Consider the following 19227-nt stretch of genomic DNA (forward strand, 5'->3'; position numbering starts at 1 on the left):
AAAGAGCATCTTCTGCCCCAGGCTTGCCAGGCTAGTGAGAAAGGCTTTAAATGAAAGATGCCAGGGGGAACTTCAGTCCATCCCTGGTGTTCAGGAGAGCAGCCTTTGCCCTCCTCAGGGATCTGCCTCATACAATATCATGGGATAAAGCCCTGGAGGGAAGAAGGACCCAAGAAAGCTGGTTGGTATTAAAGGACACCTTTAATTAAAGGATCATCTTCTCCAAGATCAGGAGTGATTATCCCAAGAGGAAGTTGGGCAAAAACGTCAGAATGGTGTTAGATGAACAAGGAACTACTGGATGAACTCAAAACACTAAAAGAAAGGCTACAGAGGGTGGAAGTAATGTGTAGCCCGGGAGGAAAAGAGGTTTTCTGAGCAGCCTAAGTCTATGAAACTGTGAAAGCTAATGCTTTTCTTTGAAAGGGGAAATATAGCCTACATTTGTAAAAAGGGAAATAAGAAAGACCCAGGGAACTATAAGGCTGGAAGTCCCACCTTGGTTCCCAGTAAGATTATGAAGTAGATGTAGGCCAAATCATGCCTGACAGATTTAATGGCCTTCCACAACAGGCTTACAGCAATGGTGGATAAGAAGAGAGCAACTGATGTCAACTCCCAGGACTTGTGCAAAGCATGACACTGTCTCACAAAACTTCCTTGTTTCTAAACTGGAGACATGGATTTGATGAGTGGACCTCTAGCTGGAAAAGGAAATGGCTAGATGGCCACATTCAAAGAGTTGTGGCCAACAGCTTGATGTCCAAGTGGAGACCAATAATGAGCAGTGCTCTGTAAGGATAATCAGGTACCAGAGCTGTTAAACAGCCTTGTTAGTGACATGGACAGTGGAATCAACTGCACCCTCTGCAAGTTTGCTGACAACATCAAGCTATGTGTTGCAGTCAGCACACCTGGAAAAAAAGGATAGCATCCAGAAGGATCTGGGCAGACTGAGCAGTGAGACTGTGAGAACCTCATGGAGATCAACCCACACCATTCTGTGATTCTGTGAAATCTAAAAGATAACATCCCTTAGGGGAATATTTTTTCTAAGCCAGTTGAACTTTCCAGGACATAGTAAATTCTGCATATATACATGGTTGTGTTGCACAGCACTTAATATAGCTACATCTGTGCAGTCAGATTGGCTGCTACTGTTGAGGAACACGTTCACTGAGGTAGCTCGGGGTGCAGCTGCAGTGGGAGCTGCAGGTTGAGCTCAGGTTGGGGCAGCCCAGGCAAAGAGGCCCTGAAGAGCCCCCCCTGGGCACACAAGGGCCTGGGAACCTGTGGCCAAGCCAGGGGACCGGACACTGGGACATGGCAGGAGCCAACGGTCCCAGACCTTCCCATGCTTGGTGAGGGGATAAAAGCCCAGGGGTTCCTTTGTTCTGGGTCCCTCCCCAGAGACACCAGCCCGAGCTGTTTGTTTCTTATTGTGCTGTGATGAAATGATTTTAATGGTTGGGATGCCCCAGACTGCTATGGGAAACCTGGGGTCAGCCCAGAAAGGAAACCTGTTCTGACTGTGGGAGTGTGGGGGCTGTACCTGGGAAGAGCCCCAGGTCCAGCTCAGGTGGTGCAAGAGTGACTGCCAGAGTGGCTCCCAGATGGTCAGGCAGGGAAGTTTCCTTAATACTACACTTGTAATCAATTTACATAGATCAAGGTAGTATCTTGCAAGCTACAAAAAGGCTGATTTTGCAAAAATAATTCAGAGAGAAAATTTGAGAAAGCTCACTACAGAATACTCAGATCATGGTAGAAACATACTTTTTCTTCTAGGAAGATAAAGTCATACAATTCACATTAACAAAAACAATTATGAGTGGCAAAACATTACAGCAGAAACAAATTCTGCTAGAAGTAAATAAATGCCTTGTTTGAAAGAAATAGGTCTTTAAAATGTGGTAAGTAAAATTAAATTAATTTTCAATTAATTTATGTGAAAGAAAATACTAGGGGAAAAAAGCTCTTAAAATTAAATTTAGCTTTTTAAAATATGATCAGTCATAAGTATTCATCTGTACACTCATGGCAAAACCTAACTGCATCTTAGCTCATTCCCCAAAGAGGAATCAAGATTCAGTATCAAGCATTTTTTCATACTTACAAAGGAAAGAATTATAGTATTCTATTACTTTAAGTTTAATACTGTAAAGTATTAAAAATACAAGAAGTGCAGAAATCGGAAAGAATATTCTGATACAGCCAGTGTCTCTCAAAAAGTCAGATGAAGTCCAGAAAACTAACTGGATTTGCTGTTTGGCCCTCCTATATAGGTTTATTTGGTTTTTTAGTATATTTTTTCTGGGTGTGAATTTTTTATCAGTGAAGAACTACCATCAGAGAAGTGCAACTAGTTAAATTGAAAGAATCCCTATGTGATTTCAAAACAAATGAAACCTCAGACCCATCTACATCCAATCTCCACAAGAACGCACAAGAAACTAGAATTCAAAGTATTAATTAATGAAAAAATATATCTTGAATTATCGTGGAAAACATTTACAAAAAGACCCAGAGGAGAATTTTCACAAAGCCCACAATATTTTTGCAAGACACTTCAGGTAACACTCTAATCTATTCATACACATATAGTAAGGCACAAAATAAGAAATTAGGTAAATACACAGTAATTTAAGTATTAGACTGTAGAGTGGTAAAAAACCTCAAGGTTTAATTTTTCTGCCCTGAAAGATGACCTTAGCAAAAATAACTTCTAAAAAACTTGAGAAACCATCACAGACCTGAATATTTTCCATAAGATTGCAAACATTTAATTATTTAGAGAAATGTAAAAAAATTATTTTAAATCAAGACCATTTTCTTGTTTTATTTTCTCCAAGGTGCTGTTGCACATCCCTTCATAGTAGAAACAGGACATCAAACTTCCAACCCACAGTCAAGTCAAACTAATTCTCCAATACCACACCTTGAAGAAACTTTTCAAATACTTTTATTCCACAGAGAGAAGGCACTGCCTTTTCTCTAATAATTTAATCTATAAGAACAGCACAGACTTTTTATTTTTATAAACAAGTTATTTGTAAAGATTCACCAAAGTATGAACGTACACCTTGGTAACATAAATACTATTTAGAGGATACTCACAGTTTCTGTTTGCTTTTCTGCAAGAAACCCAAGCGCTATTTCACATTCAAATTACTGTTTAATCTGCACAGAGTAGGCTTACTTTTTCATTAAACATACTCGTTTGGTACATTGTAAAAGCACTTGAAATTGTTTTGTAAGGCTGATTTCAAACAAAAGCTGAAAGGATGGTCTCAAAACATAATTTTAAGTAGGAAATTTGATGATAAATATTGTTGCTAAAATGATTTCACAGAAGATCTTTCCACGGATGACATAATTGCAGCTAGAATCAGAAAAAATAATCACTTAATTATTTGTGTATGAATGAGGTTTTTCTTTTAAGAGACAGAGTTGATCAGAGCTGTCTCAGTCTCTGTTTGAAGATTTTACTAAAACCATTATGCAGCCTTAAAGGGAAAATTCACAGAAAATTCAGATTGAGGATTTTGAGAAGGAAACTCTGAGATGCTGGTTTTCTCCAAAGTCATGATTGTGAAGCTCAATGAGAGCATGAACTGCTTCTTCCACAGAGCCCAGCTGGATAAGAGCCATTTTGCAATCTTTCCTGAAGAACAATAAAAACTATTATTAATCCTCACCAAATTTTCACTAGCCAACACAGAAAAGTGGCGTGTTTTTTTTTTCTCAGCTATATTACACACAGTTGTACAGCAAAAGAATCAGAGCTATTTATGCATCTTCCAAAATGAAAAGATAAAAAACTACATAAATTTTGTGAATCTATGGCTTAGAGTCATGTCATTCTTTCATTACACTGGATTTCAAAAAGCTAGGTCAAAATAAGGCTTGAAGACTCTTAAGAAATACTTGCATTGTCTATATAGATGGGATTACTCTAGCCAGCATGATTGTGCTAAAATAATACGCCAACTAACCTTAATTAATGTAGATACATTGTCATCACTGTCATTTTTATACGGCATTTTACACAAAGCTTGTGTTTTTTCAAGAAGTGAGCATTTACTTTCCTTGAACTTGTTTTACTTTGAACACACATGGAGTTTGCCAAAAGGCTGCATATTTTCAGTTTAGTTACGCTAACCCAGTATTTCATTTAAAATTTTAAGACCAAGTATGATAAAAATCGTGATAGGTGTACCACTTTTGACTATAGCTCTATGTACACAGAATTTTGGCTGTAGTTGTATACACATATAAAGTCACAAAAAAGCAATTAGCTATTTTCTAGGATGAAAGATTGCTTAGCAATTTTGCAAGAGAACTTACTGGAAAAATTTGAAGCCTTTCACAGTAGATCCTTTACTTGTAAAAAGGTTCTTCAAATCATCAACAGTAACAGAAGGCCTAATTGAAAACAACAAAAAACAAACAAAACAAAAACAAACTCCCCTCAACTTGTAGAAGAGCACAGAGTTCTGTAATAACATCAAGATCTCAATTTTGGCTTCTAAACTAGTTTTTGCTGTTTAAATTTATCTCCATCAACTCAAACACTTCGGCTCAAAACACCTACATTTACTCTATATTTTAGTATCAAATTGTGCTACAAAAATATTTTAGACACTCTATTGTTTTTCATCCAATCCTGTTTCTTTGTCAGTAAAATTCAGATTGCATAAAAATCTCCTAAAAATCTTAAGGAACACATTTCATCTTGCAATTTGTGCAAGTGCACATCACATATGTTCAATTCTGAAGTATTTTTATTTTACTCAAAAAGCTGTTCTCAAAGTGTCTTATACTTTATTTTCTTATTGTGGCAAAATTCAATAGTTACCTTTTTTCCTCCCTGCACAGCTGCCAAACAAGAGAAGTCTGTAAAACCTATGTTTGGCTGTTACCCCACACACTACTGATAATATTCTAGACATAAAAAAGATTATTTCAGTCTAAAAGAGCACACTAAATACTTTTTACTTTCTCACAACTTGCCCTCCATGTAAGAGTTCTCTGAATTCTGTAGAAACTGTTCTTTAAAAAGTGTTAGAATTATTGTCCTAGGTTGACTATATGATGCTTTTATCCCCAGTCATCTGTTCTGTTTATGCTGAATAATAAGTTTTGCACCTTTAAGACTTGTTCCAGAGAGTGAAGGGGGGAAAGAAGTTTGTTTTCAGACACTGCTCTCACTCCTCCACATTCCAGCTCCTGGACTGGAGCGGATTGGAGTGTTTTCTGCGGATGAACAGACAGCGGGATAGAGTTCTCCCTTGCTTTTTAGTTAGTTTCAGCTAGCTGAGGCAGAGAAGTTCCCTGGACTGTGGTTTTTCTTTTTCTTGGAACTGTTTAAACCTTCTCTGGACTGAGCACCAGAAGAGCCCTGGCAGCTCACACCTGTGGCCCACCGGGCTGGGCCTGGGCCTGGGCCATGGCATTTCCATCACTGGAGGGACTGAAGAGACTGAGTGAGCTGACCTACAGCCCATGAAGGGGACTTTCTGAGTTTGTCATCTCTTCAGAATGGCAAGAAGTTTTATTGTTTAATATTTTTCATTTTTTTGGTGATTGTGAATGCTTTGCCTGTTAAATTGTTTTGCACTTATTAAACACTGCATCTATATTAAATAACAATGTCCACGATGAATTTGATGTTGTGTACATTACCTCAAAAAACATGTCTTTAACCTTTGTGAAAATTTGTGACACGCGATTTAATATGTCAAAAACCAAAAGCATATAAAATATATGAAAAGAAAATATAAATTGATCAAAGCTCAAAGAAGATAATTCCTTCAGTTATCCTCTTTGCTAATGATAAAAATGGGACAGTTAAAGGATTCACTTATTGTTAATAACATACCAGAACGACCCACAGCAGAATGAATTGTAAAAGGCCAAGGAAAGAAAACCAAAACTTATGTTAGTCTTTTTAACTGCACAACACCACCTAAAAAATATCTTTCCACAAAGACGACACATGCAGATACTCACGGGATGTTGGACAAATGCAAGGTTGCAGATGGAGGAAAGATATTTTGGAAATTCTTAGAGCAGGGATTCTTAAAGCGATGTAAAGGGCTATTGCTATAGTCCTTTGTCAGACCTTTGTCCTCTTGGCCCTCACGAGGAAGTTGAATTGTCTGATATTTTGAAAGAGTAGCATGCATGACCCTTCCATAAAGCCTCTGTCCATTCAAGTAGTTGATAGCTAACCAGTGGAAATGTAATTTGAACAGGAATTAATGGAGGGGAAGAAAAGACAATTCTTTGAATACTGTTTTCTACTTAGTGTCAGATTTCACATTCTAAATTTAAACTGCAACTTCCACATCTACCAGGTGGGCTATGTCACAACATAACATTTTTAAAAAGTATAAGAATATAATATAATCTCCAGTTCAAATACCAAAAAAATGCAAACAGCATTTCAATACAGATAAGTTGATAATTCTTAAATAGGTAGATATAAGATAAATTACAAGAAAACAATATAATGTATTATTAAAATAAATGACAGGAGAGTTGTATGTTTTAGTTCTATTATTTACTATATTGAGAGTCATAGGACTATTTTTTTTTAAAGCACAAAGAGTATTATCAAAGTTTGCATGTAGTAATGCAGCACAATGATGAATTTTATTTATTTATGCTTTCCACTGACAGATGAAAAATTCCTCCTTTATATTAAATTCATGCTAGCTTGAACCATAACTGTGCCTTAAAAATCAATACCTAATTGAGCTTGGGTTGCATCTGCCATTTGAACCAAAGCAATTCCTCTTTTCTTAAACATGATTTTCACACGATGTACATCACCATACACACCTGTGGAAATCCAGAAAGGAAATTTTTTTCAGAGCACTACTAACTAAAGCACAAGGCCAAGTCTGTTTCTTTTGACTAACATTAGTGTTACAAAGAATAATACCTCATTAAACAGGTTGGTTAAAATATTAGTATAAGGAGAGTTTTAAAGTTTGTTTATTGTATTCTGGGGCTCATAAGTGGAGGGAAATTCCCCAGATCCCAGTCATACTACTGCATGTTTGTGTTCAGTTTTTAAATAGTGCAATAGTTGTCAAAGTCCTCTTAACTGAGGCATATTAAAATATTACTCTACCCAACACTGTCCCCTGCAACTAATGTATGAGCCAACTCTGTACAGCATTTCCTCTGATGCAACCTCTGTTTTTACATCTTACTTTGCTTTCCCATTTTCTGTAGTAAACAAATTGGACCACACACCAAAATTTTTCTGGCACTAACTGTTTTGCCATTTTGGTATCTGTGGCTTTTATGTAATGACTCAACTTACTGCCATTTTAAAACCAGTGCATTTCCTGGATGTGCACAGAGCAATGGAGTTTGAATTAACCAGCATGGGTCAGATAAAAAAAAGAACCACTAGCCCTGTGGTTTGTCAAGGTGTATTTGACATATCTTACCAAAGAGGATGAAAAGTCCATAAGGTGTGATGGCCTGTTTAAATGATAAAATGAGTACATTATTTCTAAAGCCATGCAAATGAAGACATCTATTCTGTAAGTGCATGGTAAACAAAAAGAATGGAAGAGATGCTGCAAACTAAAACCCGTCTCTCCAAAAGCTATTCCTTGAAATAATCACAGTGTATGGCACTCTTGTTAATACATATTTGCTATGCACGTGTAGAATATGTAAACAAGCAAACACTTCAGCTCATGCATTTTCATCACTCAAGACTCATTCTGTCATGCTGCAGAAGCTATTAATTTTTTAAGTAGCTTCATTATTTGACCTTATCCTTTCTAAGCTCCCTGCTCATTCCATGAAAAGAATGAAAGACATTGGTTAAATTACAAATAAAGCATTAAAGAACTGTTTCTATTTTGTAAATAACAGATAATACCAACAAAACTAAACCCAGTTGCTTCAAAATGTGTTTGCTTTGTCTTCAATTTTTTCCCCATCCCACTACATGGCCATGACATTCTAAAGGGAGACACAGACAATTTTAACTGTTTATGTATTAAGCATATAGAAAGAGGTATTTAAATTGTATTCAATTAGAAGCTGTGAATAGAAAGGTAAATATTGAAAGAAATTTCTCTTCAGCGATTCTCAATACAAATCTTGTATGCCAAGTACTAAAGAAGACAATTTACCATCTAATGCAGCCAAAATTTTTCAGCTGAGGCAAAGGTTTTGCCAATAATGAGTTCTAAAAATACCTGCATATCAAAAGCACTACTCACACTCTCTAGCCCTATTCCTTCTCAACTCAACTTCTTAAATGTGTACCAAACATACCTAAATTATTCAAAAAAGAAGATACTGCAGCCTACGTGCAAGGCCATACCCATTTATCTTCAGAATTTAGTGCTAGAGAACAATTACTATCAATCTAAATTCATCAAGAGTTTTTTCTTCTGGCCCAATTATTTAAATTCATATAGAATTTATTCTTCTGGCTCAAATATTTAAATTCAGGATGGAGATTTCTGTTTTTAAACAGAAATTTCTTATTCAAATGAGACTGAAATATTTCTACTTAAAAAAAGGAGGGGGGAGTAGAATGAAAGACAAAACCAGATAATTTAAAAGTCATGAAGGAATGTGAAAATGCACACTGAAATTCTGCAACAGGAGAGAAATATGAACTGAAATAAGGTCAACCAGATTTTCTATACAAAGAAAAAGGAGTGACAGGGGTCAGACAACCAGTACTGAAGAACAAATGCCACAGAACTGCCAAGAAATATATTTCCAACAATTAATGCTGTAGTACATTCTTATTTTTATCCTTTTAAGAAGTTGGGCATTACTTAATACATTGATATCGTATCATGCATTACAGCACTGTTCTACATTAATTCTTAGCTATGATTCATACTAAGTAAAGCATCGATGTCCTAAAAAGAGCTCTGACTTATGCTTCATATATGCTTATTTTTAAGAGGCATGCTCCTTTCAGATTCATAAAATATATAATCAGCTGCAGAAAGCACATCTGCAGCCATCATCAGAAACTCACTGATATATTGTAAAATTAAAGAAAAAGTGACTTGTCTTACAGCCCTGTGTACATCTGGGTTTTGGATGCTTACTGTGAATTTGGCTGTTAGTACGAAAACAGAAACACAACAATTACTTCAAAGAAACTGGTGAACAGATTTTTAAATCTCAGAATTTGAAGGGAACTCCAATTTTGCTGACAACTCCTAACAGTTTTACAGTTAAGGAAACGTATGGAGTGTGCGCAACAAGAATTTTATATTGCTGCAACAGGACTGCTTATCAATAGTCAAAAAGAATCATGTTTTTTCAATCAGGGTCCTGGTAAAGCTTGTTTAATTTTTTAAGATTATGTATATTGCTTTTAATTAAGAACAGATTAGTGTTCAAATAACATGAGGAAGATTATAGACCAGCCTATGTCATTTCCACTACAAAAAGAACTTTCCAAGTTGTCCTTGGTAATTTTACTGCCACCATATGAAAAATCATCTATGTGGTACTATGAAAAGTGAACATGGGTATTTATTAACTTTTAAAATAAATGTAGAGTGATGTCAATAACAATGTACCCGCGTTCTTTTTCTTCAATCTCAAAAAAAGCTGCAAAACTAGAAAGATCCTACACATGTTTAGAAAAGCATTTGGCATGCTTTTATTTCCTTTTCTGTTCCCTCCTTCCCATTTAATTCCTTGTTTTTTAACCAATGTAAGGAAAAATCCTTTGCCTTCTTTACAGATAAAAAAGCACACAGAGAAGTCATATTAACAGAGATATCAATAAATTATCATATGTATGTTGTTTACATCTTCATTTTATGTTTACATTTCTTACACTTGACCATAGACTTCTCTCTAATTACTAGCTACACTGCCAACATAAGGTTTCTAAAGTAAACCGTGTTAGGAAGCTTTTCACTGATGATGGGAGTTTTTAAACCTCACCAATATTGCTAGCTACCTAAAACAAGTATAGATGTGTCCCGTTTTTTATATTATCAGCATAGAGAATTTTTCTTATTCCTTCAGCTAATGTCAGTTTTCAAGGATTCTGGCAGTTGGTACAAGGTGACACTTACATCAGTTTCACCAATCAAACTTACTTCAGGGTTGAGGTTGCTGACTAGTAAAACGGAGTTTCCTGGAATACCAGGAATAGTCATGTGTCCAGGTGCTGCTGATGTGGTGACCGTGAAAGGACCAAGTGCTCCAGGAACAGGCAGGACAGAAGGACCTGGAAAGGTATAAATAGCATCACTTGACATCTCAAAGTGGGTAAGGAAGAATAAACAAGCAGGTTATATTTGGCAAAAACATCAATATCCAATTTAAAAATTATTTTAAGGAATTTAGTTATTACTAGTATCTGACCAATAAAGCAGGAAGCACCTCCCTTTCATAGAAAAAAGAAACATTCATCTATACAAATAGACCCAAACAAAAGGGGACAAGAAAGAAAAAAAATAATTCAGCACACAATTTTATCCTGTGCTAGAAAAGGAAAGATCACAGTCTAAAAAATTACGTATTTATCTCTTGATAGCCAGAAAAGCAGAGACTTCCCTCATTTTGCATTGAATGTCATAGCAGTTTTATGATTCTGAGAAAAAAAATAAATGCTTAATTTCTTTTCTTGCAGGTAATTTTTATCATGGCATTTAGATTCTTTGCCTATTGAATGATAAACTACATCAGGATATGATTTTTATTATAGAAACTTATTTTATTGAGTATATATATAAGAAAGAGTTACAATTACTCAAATTAATACTTTGTTCTGAATGCTGTATTTTAAAACAAATGGCTCTGAATGGATGTATTCAGATAGGCCACTATCCATAACTACAAACACCACAGTTTTAGAAAACAAACTTACCTGGTCCCTGAGGAAAGCCTAAGGCTGGGGCAAACCCGGGAGGCCCTGTATATGATGGAAATACAGTATTTTGGGTAGCTAGAGAGAAGAGATAGATTTTTTTTTAAAGCAGATTTTAAAAGTTTTAGAAAACAGAAGAGATTTCAGCAATCAGAATCAGCTACTAATATTGCTATTTTGACTTTATATGTGATTCCAGATGTTTATAAACTTTTGGGTTAAAACTCTCATTGAAATCCAAGATTCTATCTTGTACAAAGACAATTTTTCAGCCATTTTTGAAAGCAAATATTCTGGTCATCCTCAACATTCCTCTCTAAAATGAAGTCCAGGCAAAATGTAAATTAGATAAGTTTGAATAGGGAAGCACAGCAGAGACTAGTATCCATTAAAGCTTGTGTTCAATGGTTTCTATTCACACAATGGACAAGTATTCTAGAACTTTTCTGCAAGTAAATACAGTCAAAGATGTTTTGCAATGATGAGATACAACTCCTGAACACTAAGATCAGTATAAGCTAAACAATACAAACTTCTACAACTAATCTGAGGTTCTGAATTGTATGAAATTGCTGCTGAAATGCATAAAGCATATATATTCTGCTTTTTAAGGAGATGCACTTTCTCAGTTTGTGCAACGTCCTACATAACAAGTGTTTTTTATAGTTCCCTGGAAATCACAAGCATTAGCCAGACTTGGAATAGCAACATATGGAGAGTCCCAGCATCAAAGACAGCTCAGTGATTTCCACATTAGTATGTGGAGTCAGGGTGCTACTCAGGGTAGTTCACAAAGCTGTGTTCTAAGCATTTAGATACAAGCCTGAGCTGTGGATTCGTTCATATGTGAGGACACACCAGATTTTAATTTTTTCAAATGGGGCATGTATAATTAGAAAACATTCTACAAGCTTGGTAATATGTCTGTTCTACTACTCAAACCTCCACACTACTGACTAAAATAGAGCTACTAACAAATGATTATCAATAGGGATAGTACAATACCAAAAAAATATCTATTATTAATTACAAAAAGAAATGTAACAGACACCACAGATCAAGTATCCATGAATACTGCATCACATTATGCCTCCTCTTATCTGTGGCAAAAAAAGTATCTTTCATACAGAAAACTGAACACCTTTATGACACTAAAGCAAGTAAACACATTTTTGAAATTATACTGACAAGTTCTGGCAATATAGTTATGAATCACTTATTCACAATCCAAGAATGGCAATGGAAACATTAATAAATAAATAGATCACGAACTTTTATTCTGCCAAGTAAGACCTGCATATTGCACCTTGATACCAAAACCAGGAATGTAAAAATTGTCAAACTGAATTAATGCAGAAAGATCTAGAATTCATTGTTGCTTTTTTTTTTAATTCATTTGCTTCATGGCTATCAGCCTAGCTTTCTAAGAAAGCCAATTCAGGTATTTCTGCTCACTGGATACAAGAACTCTTTAAATGCAGAATATGCACAAAATCTGTTTATAGTGCAGTATCTTTTCCACAGAAAGCAGAAGAAAATTAAAGAAAGAAGAAGAACAACAAGTTTCAACAACAGTGTAGTTTTGCTACTAAGATAAGTTCAAGTCTACAATAAAAAACAGATACATTATTCTGACAGTTACCAGTGTTGTCTTATAATTCTACATCAAAACTACATCCACTAGTAATAGGAATTAGTGAAGGTAGTCATATGACTTAGAACATCTTTCCCTCATGTTCTGTAACTAAGCTTCACAGAACATGCCAATGACAATACGTGCATGTTGTCATCACTGACGGAAAGGCTAGGAAGCACACTTCTACCCATTTACAGCTATTTTTTACTGTTTTTTTAAATAAATGTGCAGCTGCTTCACTATGAATGTACCACAGACAAATTTTGGTATAGACATCAGACTATTCCAGCACTACTTACTGTTACAGTAAAAGAAAACAAGGCTCCTAGCAATGAGAAGCTTGGAGAGTGAGGGGGAAGATAGGGAGAAGTGTTCATGTGTTATTCTCCAAAAGCATAGCTATTTCTGCCCTACAAGCAAGTGTAGAAATAAACTACTCTAATTGTACTTTTCTCTTCCACTGACATCTCAAATAGTGCAAGTCTAATTAATTAGAATATATTAAACTTGTAGTAGCACATTTCTATAATGCTGCATGGCAAATTCCACCATCCTCCTCTGCCCCACAATGTAATGAAATTTGTCCATTACCTAAAGATCCAAGGCCTGCATTTAAGGGGAGCAGTAAAGACAAAAATCAAGAAAGCAGTGAGTGCAACTCACTTTCTTATTCTAATCTAAGCCAACTAACTCAACTATCCAAAAAAATCAAACAAAACCCCGTACTTGTCCTAGCTGCCACAGAAAAGTAAGGGAAAACAGAGAGTTATTCTCCCACACTTTTTACTCTGATAATCAATTGGACAGCACTTAGATACCTATTCAACAGCTAAGTCAGTTCTTCGCTGTGTATTATTGCTAATAGTTGTCATTAGAGAGAGAGAAAATTAGCTGAAATCGCTCAAATTGTGTTGTAAGCATTTCTACAGTTTCACTTCAAGCAGACACTGTCTTCTCTATGCCAAAATGACTTCTAAAATTTAAGAAAATTTCTTAAATTTTATATTTTAAAAGATGAGTATAGATATATATAAATAAGTATAGCATTTTGGATTTTCTTACAGTTTTGTTTCTTGCAGCACTCAATTATCCTAAAATATCAAAAAATAGGAGCTAATACCCTTAAAACACTTATTTTCAAGCAGCTTTAGGCAGCCAGTGTCAATTTGTGATGACTTCCATTCTGATATGCAATATTTACTACATGACCTGTACCAATTATACAATTTTACAGCATTTTAGTAGTATTTTGTAGCTTTTTTACAACACTTTAAAATTTGCCCACTAGTGTTCCTCATATTATTGTTTCAGACACTGATTTACGAAGACTTCAACTTCATGCTTTCCGTAAGAATTTTACTGGACGTAGCAAACAAAAATGTATGCAAAATGTACCCCTCTATGCACCTGATATGAAGCCAAAGCATAAATGCAACATAAAAATTATGATCTCAGTGTGTATTTAGCACTAGAAGTGAAAGTTTCTTACCAAAGGGAGTAGATAAGGATGCCTCCATGGTTCGTTGGCCATCACCAAAAGGAAGGTCAATGCGAGTGAAATCTCTACTTTTGTCATTGTTGTACTTCACCGTTAGGTTAGTTAACTTGGAGAAATCAATACGCAGAGTGCAGCAGCCAGTGTAAATACAATGGCCATCCAGAGACTGAAGAAAAATAATTACATTTTCAGAGATAAAACACATCATGGCAGGCATCACTGTAAGTTTATATTATTATTGCAGCCTTTCAGGACTTGAAGGTGGACTATAAGAAAAATCAGGACAGATCTTTTAGTAGGGCAAGTTGGTATAGGACAAGGGGTAATGGTTTTAAACTGGGATGCTTGATTTGGATTAGCTTTACGGAAGAAGTCTTTTACAATGAGCGTAAGAAACACTGGCACAGGTTGCCCATTGGACAGGGCTCTAAGCAACCAGATCTAGTTGAAGGCGACTCTGCTTACTCCAGGGGATTGGACTGGATGACCTTTAAAGGTTGCTTCCAATCCAAACCACTCCACCATTTTAAAGTTTTCACTTTGCAATTGAATCAAAACAGTAATTCACCTTCTGCTATTAAACCCTCTTTTTAAACACCAAATAGACAATTATGCTGCGACTATGCTTACCTAAACTTCTAGTGTAGTCTACTAGTTAGTATTATATCACCTTGTGTCACCTGGACAAAACACAGCTTTAAGCATGACTTGACTTCTTATGTCTCTAATCTTACTTCTCTCCCATTCAACACACAATATCAGATGGTAATAGGAATACTAATTTGGAAATTTTAACTGCATGAACTGACCCTTACATGAGGAACTCTAACGCAGGATCTGAAGCACAAGTACCATAAGGAGTGCTGGAGGGAGCTGGGGTTGTCTGCCCTGAGGAAAATGAGGCTCAGGAGAGACCTTACTGCTCTTTACAATTGCCTGAAAGGAAGCTGTAGCAAGGTAGGAGTCAGTCTCTTCTCCCATGAAACAAGTGACATGACAAGAGAAAATGGGCTCAAGTTCTGCAAGGGGAGTTTAGACTGGATATTATGAAAAATTTCTTCATCAAAAGGGCTATTAGGCATTAAAACAGACAAGTGGAGGAGTCACCATCCCTGGAGGTATTTAAAAGATGTGCAGATGCTGTGCTTTAGGACACGGTTGAGAAGTGAACTTGGCAGCATTAGGTTTATCATTGGACTCAATGACCTTAGGGTCTTCTCCAATATAAGTCCCAGTCCTAGGCATGACTTCAGGTGAAACGACAGAGTGGACCGATCCTGTGCCCAAGAACATCCAGAAGTGGTGCATAATTGTTGTAGGTGATGCCCTGCCAATGCAGACACACCCATCTGCTGACCTGATCATTGGTCTAAAAAGGTTTCCACTCTGCCTCTTTGGGACTTGAATCACAGGTGTCGTGAAAGGATTGCTAAAGCTTTTCTACACATCTAACTATTAATTACCTCCTGCTCCCTTTATATGAGAACTAAAGATGACTTGGATGAAGGGCAGAGGCCTCCTCAGCAATTTCACTGACAGCACAAAGCTGGGAGCAGTGGTCGATAGCCCAGAGGGCTGTGCAGCCCTTCAGAAGGACCTCAGCAGCCTGGAGAGATGGGCACAGAGGAACTTTCTGAAAGTCAGCCAAGGCAAATGCAAAGCATAGATTAGGGCCTGTGTCGTAGACATCCTTTTCACTAAAATCCTTTCTTTGGGATTTTTTCCTTCTGGGAAGCTGGGGCCCCAGAAACAAGATGTAAACAAGAGATTGTCTGCTTCTGTGGAATGCAACAGGTCAGTTCTGGATTGGCCCAGACTGAGTGTTTGGAAATAATAGCCAATCCACAACTGAGCTCTCTCGGACACAGTCCGAGAGAGCAAGGTTTGTTGATTCATTCTTTACTTTCTATTCTTAGGTAGCTAGCAGCTTCTGGAAACTCTCCTTTTCTTTTTCTTTTTAGTATAGTTATAATAGATGTATATATCATAACTTAATAAATCAAGCCTTCTGATCATGGAGCCCATCTCGTCTCTTCCTTCACCCCGAAAACCTTGTGGCCAACCGGCGACAGGCCTGATCTGCTGGAAAGCGGGTCTACAAAGAATGTGTATCTTTGGGCACCACAAGATGCCTATGAGCCAGCAACCTGTCCTTGCAGCCAAGAAGGCCAATGGCATCCTCGGATGCATTATAAAGAGCACTTCCAGCAGGTGATCCTGCCCCTCTACTCAGCATTGGTGAGGCCACATTTGGACTGCTGTGTTCAGCTGTGGGCTCCTCAGCCCAAAAGAGACATGGAGCTCTTGGAATGGGTTCAGTGTAGACTTAAAAAGATGATTAAGCAATTGAGCATCTCTTTCACAAATAAAAGTAAAAGGGAGCTGGGCCTGTTCAGCCTCGAGATGACAGAGAGAATATTATCAATGATTTTCATTTTGACAGACTCATGCATGTCCTGGAGTATATGCTATAGATTTGTTTGCAGTTGATGATAGAGTGCTGGAGTGCTGTCCTCTTAAATAAAGAGAGACGTCAAAGTTATTCATGTGCAACAAGAGTGTTAGAGTGGTGAGATATCACAAAGTTAACAGTCAAAATATTCCTAATGCTTCCCCTGTCCCTTGGCAAGGAAATCCCTCCAACAAAAAAACAAAATCAAGCTGAATACATTATACTTACCATTTTGGCATAATATGCATTCATTGCGTCAGCATATTGGAGCAGAGCTTGAAACTGATTGTTCTTATGGAACATGACAATCTTCAAGACAAAGCCAAATTTAGAGAAAATCTGTTAGGGAAAAAAAATGGCTATAAGAAGCAGTGAGTAATTCATGCACACTAAAAGCTAGCATTTAATATTCCAAATAAATTTCTGAAAAATATTTCTGTTGTGAGAGCTGAACAAAAATTGTGTGAACTCAGAATTTTGTTTCAGGTAAAAAAAATCATTAAAGAAAGGCTACAAAAGACAGGAAAGATGGATAAAATGTTTTTAAAGAATTAGCCATGTCTAATCAACTAAACAGGGAAGGACAGTCCAAACAGGCATTGTCAAGTGTCTGCAGATAAATTGTGAATAATGAATCAGAGTTGAGGTTTGAGAAATGGACGTCACAAGTCATAGTCACAGAACACATTGAGTTGGAAGGGATCCACAAGGATCATCAACTGAGTGCAGTTCCAAGCTCTGCACAGAACACCCCAAGAGTCACACCATGTGCCTGAGAGCATTGTCCAAAGGCTTCTGCAACTGTCAGGCTTGGTGCTGTGATCACTTCCCTGAAGAGTCTGTTCCAGAGGCCAACACCCTCTGGGTGAAAAACCCTTTCCAATCCAACTTAAACATTCCCCAACCCAGCTTCATGCCATTTCCACAAGGCCTGTCACTGGTCACAACACTGAAGAGATCAGTACCTGCTCCTCCCACTTCCCCTCTGAGGAAACTGGAACTGCAAGGAGGTCTCCCCTCAGTATCCTCCAGGCTGAACAAACCTAGTGCCCTCAGCCACTCTCCATAAGGCTTTCCCTCCAGACCTTGTGCACTGCTGATTCACATGCACCTTGCCATTGACCACGATGGGCAGGTCCCCTTCCTCAGTGCTGCTCACCAGCCTCTTGTTCTCTAGCTTATACACATCACCCTTCCCTGTTCCAAGCTAGTTTAAAGCTGTCAACAAGCTCCACTACTTCCTACACTAGAACCCTTTTCCCCCTCTGATAAAGGTACATCACATCAGGTATCAGTGGAACAGGTGTTGAATAGATTATCCCATGGTCAAAAACCCCAAAATTGATTCAAGTACACAACAGAGCCACCTGTTGACCTGATGGATCTATTTCTATCAATATTATTCCTTGTTACTGGAAGTCAGTTGAGATGGGAACTGCAATCTGCATTTCAAGGTATCCACCTTTATGTTCTGCACATTAGACAAATTCTGCAAATCTGTTGAATAAAATACAACTTCAATAATTGACGTGCTTATTAAGACCACTGCCTAAACTAAAAAACAACAAGGAAAGAAGCAAGAAAAAGACCTAGATTTGAACCTACCTCTATAACCAAATGGTATTTGATTTATTGCAAACATAAGCATTGCAGACATACTTTTAAAGGTTGAATTTAAATATATATACATTCAAAATGAGAGTGTGCATTACATGAAGGTGTTTAAACAAAAGCAGTGCCACAAAGAGTGAGGACAAAAGTAAAGCTAGGACGTATCATGCAAGTGCAGGAAATAAAAGGCCAGTCAGAGGAAAGGTGAGTTTGAGAAATACTATTAGTTTTCAAACAAACTGTTAGAATCAATGCAAAGTCAGGAAAGCAGACAACCCTGAAAAATTTAAGTCTGCAATGGAAAGAAAGGCCTTAGATAAGTATAAGCATCTCTTGTCAACTTCTTAGGGCCAAGAATCAGCGATACAAAACTAATGTCCCAACCATTTGGACCCAGTTTCTCCATCTCTCAGAAACAAGATTTTAATGCTGAAGTCATCATTTAGTCATAGAAAACAGATCAAAAACCTTTTCACAGCAATTTAAATTTAGTCTTTGAGTTCCTGTACATAAAGCACTTCCTCTTAAGAAATGCCTAAATACAGCTTCTCAACATATGTTTTTCCATGTTTATCCAGAAAACTTAATAAACCTTTTCAAGGTAATGAAATTTAATGTACTCTTTCCTGTTTGATTTTAAACCTAAACACACTGTATATATCAACTTTGTTTCTGAAAAGATAACACTGAATTTTCAGCTTCATATGATAAATATTTTAAGGCAAATTATTATTTTAAAAATTAATTTTTTGACAGGCAAGACAATGTTCAAAATACAATCCAAGTATGGACTGACAGCTTGCCTAGCAGTGTTCCATAAGATGCTATACTTGTCAGTGAAAACACTCATTTTCATTAACCTTACCATACAAAGTAAAAGTTAGATTGGGCACAAAGTGCTGCTCTAATTAGAGGAGATTGTCCCCTATTAAGAACTCCAAATAAGATCCTTTTGCAAATATTGCTAAATTTTCAAGACATATTGGAAAAGTAGTTGAGAGCAATTCAAATGCTGAAAATACAGTTGTGCTGCACTGAAGTAGACTAAAATCAAAGGAAAGGAAATTAATATGAATTTCCTCTATGCTTTTGCATTCTTAGAACTAGTACAGCTTCCATAACCACAGGAGCTTGTTCTG

The 19227-nt window shown here is 36.8% G+C and overlaps 1 protein-coding gene across 1 annotated transcript in view; it reads right to left on the bottom strand.

Moving 5' to 3' along the window:
• Positions 1-2946: 2946 nt before the first annotated feature.
• PTBP3 (polypyrimidine tract binding protein 3) overlaps positions 2947-19227 on the bottom strand; it is a 35146-nt gene continuing 18865 nt past the window's right edge. The window contains exons 6-14 of the mRNA XM_005425333.2: positions 16706-16816; positions 14017-14191; positions 10892-10969; positions 10119-10249; positions 7467-7500; positions 6754-6846; positions 6013-6229; positions 4348-4425; positions 2947-3664 (exon numbers count right to left, since the gene is read on the bottom strand). Coding sequence (XP_005425390.1) covers positions 3532-3664; positions 4348-4425; positions 6013-6229; positions 6754-6846; positions 7467-7500; positions 10119-10249; positions 10892-10969; positions 14017-14191; positions 16706-16816 — 1050 coding nt within the window. The 3' untranslated portion in view covers positions 2947-3531. The remainder of the gene's footprint in view (positions 3665-4347; positions 4426-6012; positions 6230-6753; positions 6847-7466; positions 7501-10118; positions 10250-10891; positions 10970-14016; positions 14192-16705; positions 16817-19227) is intronic.

Source organism: Geospiza fortis, unplaced genomic scaffold (genome assembly GCF_000277835.1).
Source record: "Geospiza fortis unplaced genomic scaffold, GeoFor_1.0 scaffold203, whole genome shotgun sequence".
Classification (NCBI taxonomy): Eukaryota; Metazoa; Chordata; class Aves; order Passeriformes; family Thraupidae; genus Geospiza; species Geospiza fortis.